Source organism: Scomber scombrus, chromosome 13 (genome assembly GCF_963691925.1).
Source record: "Scomber scombrus chromosome 13, fScoSco1.1, whole genome shotgun sequence".
NCBI lineage: Eukaryota > Metazoa > Chordata > Actinopteri > Scombriformes > Scombridae > Scomber > Scomber scombrus.
In genome coordinates this window covers 2,410,620-2,419,952 of record NC_084982.1, presented here as the reverse complement: position 1 = coordinate 2,419,952, position 9,333 = coordinate 2,410,620, and the positions used below count along the sequence as shown (strand labels likewise).

Here is a 9,333-nt window from a genome sequence, read left to right as displayed (position 1 = left end):
CAGGGGGAAGAGTGTTTTCCAGATCTTGAAAGGTACAGGGTTTGAGTTTTGAAATGCTAACCTCTTCCCCAGTGATAGAGATGGAAAACATCTCTGGTTAAAATCACCATCAGGATGCCCATTACACTGAAGTGAGGAAGTGAGGAAGTGAGGAAGTGAGGAAGTCAGAGCTGTAAAAAGCTGAAAGCTGAAGCCATCAGAAGTGTGTTGCTATTCAAACTCTCTTTAGTCTTTTTAACTACAATATAATGAGGTTGATGTATCAGTAAACCTTTACTGTAGATTAAAGTCTAATGCCGACATCAATGAAAGAGAGGATACACGGCCTGAGGTTATTTTATTAAAGGATAAATTCACAGTTTTTGAATATATATTAAAACAAGCCTAAGACATGCCTATATGTACCGTATGACGGGGTATTCCGGTTCAGGACGCATGTTGCATGTAGATCTATGTTTTGAAGAGGAAGAGTTTAATCAGTGCCCAGAGGGGACAATTTCATTTTACACAACTCATTTGTTGTAGTATCTTCATCATAGTGATTTCAGTAGAAGTTATAGGAGATTAAACCTACAGTTACACAACTACAGTGGGTGTCTTTTAATGTTACAAGAGAACAAGGTGTGCTTCTATAGACAGTCTTTCCTTACTGAGTCACATTTGTAGCAAAATCAGGAATTCGGTACAAATGTGACTAACTATGGAAGAACCTCACTTGGTTTTTCTGACTCAAACTGTTGGGAACTCCAGCTTCGGTTGAACTTTTGATTGCATTTTAACAAGTAACAAGGTCTGTGGACTTTTGCATCAAAATTGCTTTATGGAGGAATCCAGTATGGACATGGTGGAATGATTATGGAGACAGACGTACATGTGAGCACTACGCCCCTGACCCCATGGACCCTGCACAGCCACGCCAAAAACCGGAAGGAAAAGCAAGGATATAAAAACATTTTTTCAACATTTATTACCACATAAATGTGTTCTGTTTAAGTGTTGGCAGTAAACTCTTCAGCTACGAGGTCAATGTGAGCGCTCAGCACATACAGTATGTACATATGTTAGTATTGTTTAAAGACAGACTTTAGTTTCTCATCATGAATCCTCAACATGCACAACTGAGCCACATAGACCCCTCCCACATAGAGCAGCACTGTACTGCGGTGTTTTCTACCTTCTGGACGTCTTCTATTGCTATACCCACATGAAAGGAGATAATAGGCCCCTGGACAGAGGCCCCCGGCTCACAGCAGGACTGCTGACAGAGTCCCTTCATTCTCAAACAAGAGACGTTCATCAGAGTAATGTCTTACAGAAGCTCTGGCTTTGGGGTCCCACTGCGCCTGTGGGGCCTCATGACCTTTATAGTGAGTTAAGCATCAAATTTGGATTTTCATTTGACAGTTGCTGGTCAGCTTGTGCAAACTGTGGCCCTTCATTCCTGCTGCTCCTGTGTGCACGAGGACATTTTTATCAAGTCTATATTTCATTATCTGTCATGTTTTATAGTATATTGCTGCACTACTGTGTACCTGTTTCACACTGATAGTCCTTCATACTATGCTACTGAGCTCCTGGAGGCATTCATTCATTCTACTGTGTACATGTTAAATCTATTTAACTTGAACTGTTCTGAACTTTTTTAAACTATCATCACCATAAATGCTCAATAATCCTGCTCTGTGAAGCTTCCATAAATAGTCCAGACTGTTTCAAATGACAAGAACTTTTACTCTTTACCTGTTTCAGCTCTACACGTGTGGCAATGTAATGTAATATAAAGGCAGCATAATGTAAACTGTACAAAACATTCTTATCAAAGTCCTTCAGACATCAGAAGAAACTGAGAAATCTTAACAAAAAAGCTGAGTCAGATGTTGCATTTAATGTCTTTATTCATTATTTCCTCTTCAAACACATTTTCCTGATGTACATGTACATTTCCATTCAAAAGGAAAAAAACTCAAGTGAGGTAAAAGTGCTGAAAAATGAAATAGTATAATGGTTGTAACCATCAAAAGTCATCGTCACAATCACGAAGCTGACAAAAAAAGCTCTTTTGTATTAACTATTTCAAAAATAATGTATAGTGCGACAAATGTCGTCCTTTTTTTATTTTTTTATCCCCCACTTTTTAAACTTGTATCCACAGGCATCCCCTCATACACACATGCAAATGAGCACACACACCTCCACGCATTAACGTAAACACAAAACCTGCTGCAAGATAAAATAAATTCACAATTCTTCATATAGAAACTGCAGGAGAGCTTCAGACGGCCTCCGTCACACTCCCATGATGTAAGACTTGTACTTAAGACAAGCGTCATCACTAAATCCTCTGCTTCTTCTGCCCCCCCTCCAGCAAAGAATACATCTACAGGTGTCGTAAATGAAGAAAAACACCATGTACTAATAAACAAAGGCCCAAACTAATGTGGCACGACCAAAAGGCGAGGCGAGCGAGAGAAGCGAGAGGATCATAACACTGACCAGTTTACAGCAGGAAAAAACAAGAAAAAGTGGGGGCCAGGAAATGAAAAGAAAAAAAAAAAACGGCAAAACACACTTCATCCTCACTTTTTTTTTCCTCTACGTTGTTCTTCACAAAAAAAGTTCATACGTCTCATACATACATACATCAACCCTGACGAAGGAAGAGATTTCGCCTGAGAGCCCTGCTGTACCCCACTCTCATCACCATGGGGACGGTAAAGCTTTCGTTTAACAGGCACACGTTTTTTTTGTTTCGTTTTTTCGGTCGTCAGAAAGGAAAAAAAAAGCCACAATAACCGTAAACACGTGATGATAGGGGGGTTTTAAGGTAAAACGGACGCAAACGCACAGCGGGCTACATTCACCAATCGACTGTCTAGAAAACGCATTTTTTGCTTGTTTGCTGCGTTTTCTTTGACCTTGCTCGCTAATATATTAAGCAGGCGATGTCAAAAAAAAAAAAGTGGCCAGAGAACAGAGACTAGTCCTCACCTCAGTGCTCAGCAGACTTCAGCCTAGCAAGTGTGAGCAACAGCAGCATCATTGCCGGGGTGCTGGCTTTGAATGTGCCTCCGAGCTCCAGAAACAAGTTATCATCACTCAGAGAACTTCAACAAACTGGGGAATGATAGAGAGATTTGAGGCTGCCGTTCCTATAAAAAAAGAAAAAGAAAAAAAAAAGTCTTCTTTTTTTTTCTTAGCACTTGGACGTAGTTTTTAAACAAAGCAAACGTCATCTCGAGGTACGAGTATGGAGTTAAATCCAGCTGTTAGCGCTACACTAAAAGGAGGAGGAGGGGAGGCCTTCTGCTGAGTGATGATAAATGTCTCAGAGTGAATGGATTCACAGATAATAAAAAAAACAAAACAAAAAAAAACCCCGGTGCTGCGGTCAGGCTGTAGCGAGCTGAAGTCTGCTGGCTGCCTCTGAACTTCAGGCCTGATGTAATAATAAAGAGCCTGTCGTAAAGGGGCGAGAAGAGGGGGAGAGTCACAGTTACAATACAGAGTGAAGAAAAGACTAAATTAAGGCAACTATCAGGAGGAGACTTCTCAGTGTCGAGGGCTGTTTAGACCAATTCACCTTCCCAAAAAAAAAAAAAAAAAGGGGAAAAAACAAAAAAACAAAGCCCTCAAAAACACATTATATCCCTGAGAACCAGCTCAACTCCATTCAGCAAATTGACCACATTAGCTTATTTACATTCCTCTCAGGTGGCTGGGTTCGGAGTAAAACCAGGCCTCTTTTATTTATTTATTTTTTCAATTTTTTTTTTTTTTAAAGTGCTTCTGTTATTATGGGGTCTGTACTGTGCTGGGTGACCTCCAGCTACTGTGCCGCAGTGACGGCTCGTCAGTGCACTTCAGGTAGTATTTGGGTTTGGATGGGGACACAAACTTGTCAGCGCGACATATTTAAGTCTGGCTACTCTGAAGCAGGTTTATTATGTAGCGTGTGTTGAGAACAAATCTGAATCGATCGGTTCAACTTCAGGAGAGGAGAGGAGCATTCAGGAGAAACTGAAGTCAATGATAATGATTCCAAACGGTTGGAAAAGACAAAAAAGGAGCATAACTAAATGACAGACTGTTACAGGAATGACTAGACAGATGGGTTTCAAGGAAAAGTATTGATTGGGATTGAAACAAACAAAACAAAAAAAAGAAACTGGAAAAAATATGATAAAAGAAAAATAAACTCTTATTGAATTCAAACCAGATGTATTTTGCCCCCCCACCAAAAAAATAAACACTGTATGAATTCTCCCATAAACTACTTTCCAATACAGTGATGATGAGTCTTAAATTCGACGGGGTTTAAAGAGGCTGTCAAGTAAAGTATTATGCTAACACTTTCCCCCCTGATCACAAGTTAAAAAAAAAAAAAAAACCTTTAAAAAGCTAACTCACTCTCCAAAAAGTGAAAGGCACTTGAGTGCTTCAGTTGCTGGTTTTATAGCATACTTTGGTCCAGAGAGAGAGACACTGTGTGTGTATGTGGCACCTCAGTTGTTTAAAAACACTAAAGCAGTTCCAATACCAAAGCTCAACAGCTGAGCCAGCACAACATGTTCTGACCACAGGGTGTGACCTGCACAAGAGCTGACCTTCCTCTTAACTATTCTCTAACCAGCCATGAGCTGTAAGACAGCCTGATAAGAGACACTGCTGGTTATCTGCTACAAACATGAGCCACAGGGAGATGAATGGCAGCAGCAGCAATGCACTGAGCAGGAAAAAAGGCGAAGCCTTCTGAGAAACAGAGGGGCGAGGGGGGTGGGTGGGGACACAGCAGCTGCCACTTGTGTAAGAAATTTAAGAACAACTTTTCTCCTCTCAAACATGGATGCTATGATGTCAGTAGAGGAGGAGAGGAGAGATGACGGGTCTAAATCACAGCTTAGCCCATGTGCTAGTAACGCCACACTGCGAGTGTTCAAAATTAACAGCCAATAATAGGCTCGGCTAAAAATAGAAAATTCATAGGTTTAGGGCCCAATGCTGTCAATGCATGGGGGGGGGGTGCTGAACTCATTTGCAGCTTCAGTGATAAATCAGAATCCAAGCCCGAAAGAGGAGTGGTGTCCCTGTAGCAGACATGCTGGCGTTTCTCTTAACATACCATTCTCAGTCCATGGTGTGCCGTCTACCCTCCTATGACCACAAATGGGGTTCAAACACTGCTTGGTCCGCTGCTGCGCTGGAGAGGACGTTACAGGAAGTGATTCAGCTCCCCACACATGTAAGGTGGCAGGCACTGCTGCTGCCTGCACACCAGTCCCCAGCTCCCTGCCCTGACACTACCAGAAAAAAAGGATAATTATAGACGGCCTGGAGTGGAGAGGCAGTCGCTGAGCTGCGTCAGAGGAGGATCCCATTTCAGGACTGCTGTCGAGCCTACAATGGTTGCGAGGGATGACACCTGTGGGCCAACCATGTGCTGCTCCTTTTAAGGAATGGACAGCCAGTCCCAGTCAGCCTGTCACTGCAGGACTCCCAGCCAGCTCCTCTCCCTCTCTCTCCAAAGCAACGAGGCTAACCACATTCTCTTAGTGGGCTCGTGTCCACTGCGTCCTGCTCGTGGGCCTGCCGCAATAACCAGAAGACTGTGACATCTGGTGGTCACCGCTGAGGCTTTGGAAGGAACTTAAAACAGGGAGAAGTAAACTCCTCAGACATACAGGAAAGCAGTCTATCTGAAGACTAAACTGCCTCACTGCAGATTTCCACTAGAAGCTGATATGGGATGAACGGTGCAGGGCTGAGCAAGCTGGATACAAATGAGAGTGAGAAGTGGGGAGGGTGGGGGGCTCATCCTACACTGAAATTCACAGTGGGAAATTAAATAAAAATAGATTTTTTTTTTTCTCTTGCATTGTGTACAAATCACAGGCACTGCCGGCATATAATGGAGAGAGAGCACAAATGCCTGTGAGAGATATTTACACGTCAAAATGAATTCACACAAACTGACTCTTCTCGTTTTCCCCGTCGTTGCTGATATGACGAAAGTTATTAGTGTACCACCACTCTCCCCTGCCGGGCAAACTAAACTTTTAAACACCAGTGCCCCCCCTCCTTTTTTTTGGGCCATCACCTAATATATGACCTCTTCCCCAATAATACCATTTTTTAAATATTTTTTGTTTTTTTCTGCTTTTTCACATTTTTTTTTTTAAATCACAGGAGAAAAACCAAATTCAAGGCTATATATCATTTTCTTTTCCCCTTCAAAAACATAGCCCACTAATTACTTATAACTTATGGGGAGGAGGAGGGAGGAGGGGGTAAACCTGGAGGTTAAGGCACAAAACACAACTTCATTAAGAGTAAGGCTGATAAACAAGGAAACAAACATGATGAGAGAAAAAAAAATAAATCTAAATAACACTTAAAAATATCACTTTCTATTCAATGACCTAGACACCTCTGTAGATAAGGAATGAGAAAGGATTCCAAAAACAAAAGCAACACTTGTCCACTTAAATATAGTCATTTGTGCCTTGTGAGGAACAAAGCATTTATTGCCTCAATATTTAATTTTTTTGGAGTTTCAGTTTTTTAATTTTTATTCCTTCTCTCTGCTGGGAAGCAGCAGCGGCCGTGCCCTCTTGTACATCCTTCCACTCGTTTCTTTTGTCAGTTACATGGCAGCCATGTTGGAATGTTCTGGTTAGCCACATAGTAGTTGCTGAAGTTGTGGTCTCGGACATAAGGCGCGGGCTGATAGTAGCAGGTGACACAGGATGCATCGGGGATGGCGTTCTGTTCTGCCAGCACCCGGAAGGCCATCAGTGAGATGAGGTGGAGGGTCTGCCGTCGCTCGTGACCCATGAGGCACACAGTGCTCTCGTTGACCACTCGCCGCAGGATCATGAGGTAGTCGTACTTGCTCTTCTCTTCGCCTACAAAGTGGCTCTGGAGGTAGGCTTCCACCTTGCGCTGCTGCTCGCCGATGTCAGGGAAGTCAATAAAGAAACGTGAACACATGTACCGCTCCAGGGCTTTGAACTCTTCCTCGCTGGCTGGCCGAAAGTCCCGCACCAGCAGATTGCAGTATTTCAGCAGGCCGCCACCTCGGATCTCCTCGGGCCGCTTAGTGGCGATGAGCTTGTTCCGCAGGTGGCTCAGCGCCATGTTGAAGTCTCCGTACACGCTCTCCCCACTCACAGTAGGGTGAAAGGCCTGTGACATGGGCGTATTTGCCAGTTCATAAAAGGTGAGCACTGAGTCTAGCACAATCTGAAAGGAGTCCACGCTGAACTCAAACTGCCGACGTATTGAGTCCACAAACTTCAGCTCCACGTTGCGGCCGTTATTGTTGGAGAGGGAGATGAGACTCCAGCGGTCCTGCTCTGTGTTAACCTTGACCAGCTTCTGGACATATGCCTCTTTAAGAGTCATGGGTGTGATTTTCTCTTTGTTCACACCCTCAGGCAGAAAGTCCAGCAGGGTACCCAGCACCACGTCCTTAATGAGCCTGAACTCCGCTTCATGCGGCAGGTCCACCCTGAAGATGACGTCCAGATCCTTGTAGCTCCAGCCGACATCCTGCACCAGCACATGGCTGGCCGTGGAGCCGTTGAGCCGAACGTCCTTTACTCTGATGCCACTGAGCTCCAGGCGGGAGCGCACCCGTGCCACAATGTCTTTCAGCCGCACCTCTAAAGTAGGGAAGTTCCCCCTACCGTGAACAGGTACGACCTCTGTCAGGACTTCATTCAGTCGGCTCACCTGCTCCCAGGAGAGGACACTGTTGGCACAACTCTTTGCTTCCTTGTTATCCATCTTCTCACAAAGTTCAGATTAACTGAGGGAGAGGAGAGAAAACAGATGTTAGATACAGCTTCCAACTGTGACACATAATAAAATGATTCAATTTAGACCATTTTAAACCAATTCCTGTGACAACAATGAAGTACTAAAAAGATTGGACCTTGTTCAATTAAATTGTTCCTGTCATTAAACCTTGTGCTGGCACATATGTAACGAAAGGAGGGCTGCAGCTTCACCAAACTAGTGTTCTTAGTGGATATAAACATACATGGCATGAAAATAAACAGTATAGCGCAACATAATAGAAAGTCATATATTAAAAAAATAAAATAAAAGTACAAATACAGTAAGAAAAATGTCACCATATGTGCACACTCGCATTATATATGTTAAAATATTTGTAGTAGAATTTGTCAAATGGTTTAGTAACATATGCCAGTAGTACAACTGTAATGGAAATAGTGAAACACGACTCTAGGATCAATATGAATCACAAAAGCAATCAATTTCAATCGGGTTGCCATCTTTTAAAAAAAAAAAAAGACCTGGTGAAACAGTAGCAGCAACATGGCCCCATTCAGCACGAGACAACCTGCTCACTCTCCGTTACACGCGCAAGCACACACAGCAAAGGACAGAGCCCGTGAGGCTTCTAGAACAGCTCACCGTGCGAGCTTCGCTTTTCATTCCAGAACCGCTGAGAGACAAACACCATGCTCGCTTAAAGTGCACTCAACTAAAACCCCGAGTTTTCCCTAAACACATAACACCACCCGACATTAACCTTTTAAATAAGGTACATTAACATAACCGGCGTTTTGTCTAAACGTCACCGGTACTGAAAGCGTTCCGGCTGACTTATCAATTTAGCTACCAGTGACGAGGCAATATGACTTTTTCCTCTCATTTACCCGCTAACGTTAACATTTCAAACAAGTACAACACGCTACTATGAATTACTGTTACCGTGACAAACTAGTAAAAGGTTAGTAATGTCTAGTTTGACTGAATCCCATCGTCATTTTAGCACACACGTTTCAAAAAAAAAGGGGAAAAAAAACAGAAAAAAAAACAAACTTATCTGCGTTTTTACGTTAAAGTCTCCCAAACTGATAAAAGCAATACATACATTTCCAAAAAGCGTATACTCCGAAAGCTTTCAACGTCCAAAAAAAAGAAGATGTTAACTTGGCATTCGTGCAGACACCACCAACATAATCCACTGGCTGAGACACACAGTACCGCTTTTTAACCGGTCTTTGAACCACTCTCTCTTCACAAGACACGCCTCATTTATACAGCCGAAGAACGACCCACTGAGAATGATGCACAGCCGTGGCACGACACAGTCCCTCTATCCACGTAGCGTGGCTTTTACGTTTATAAAGTACTACATGACTAGTATGTGAAGATGCATACATTCAAATAAAGACATTAACTTGATATATTTACCCAAAGGTCAAGCATTAATCATCAGTAGATCACACAGATAGTGCAATCGTTGAGTTTGCTTGTACCAATGCGCCGAGCGTAGCGTCTGATTGGTCGACGAGGTTTTTT

General features: G+C 42.9%; 1 protein-coding gene across 1 annotated transcript; it reads right to left on the bottom strand.

The window, feature by feature from the left end:
- Positions 1-3,220: 3,220 nt before the first annotated feature.
- On the bottom strand, positions 3,221-9,018 carry tent5c (terminal nucleotidyltransferase 5C). Its single transcript, XM_062431826.1, has 2 exons — positions 8,903-9,018; positions 3,221-7,807 (listed from the first exon to the last, which is right to left on the bottom strand). The coding sequence occupies exon 2, from the start codon at positions 7,783-7,785 to the stop codon at positions 6,637-6,639; it is 1,149 nt and encodes a 382-aa protein (XP_062287810.1). The 5' UTR covers positions 7,786-7,807; positions 8,903-9,018; the 3' UTR covers positions 3,221-6,636.
- Between the last annotated feature and the right edge of the window lie 315 nt (positions 9,019-9,333).

What these genes read in the sequence shown, in the direction of transcription:
- tent5c (XM_062431826.1), bottom strand. Translation starts at nt 7,785, where the DNA reads ATGGATAACAAGGAAGCAAAGAGTTGTGCCAACAGTGTCCTCTCCTGG.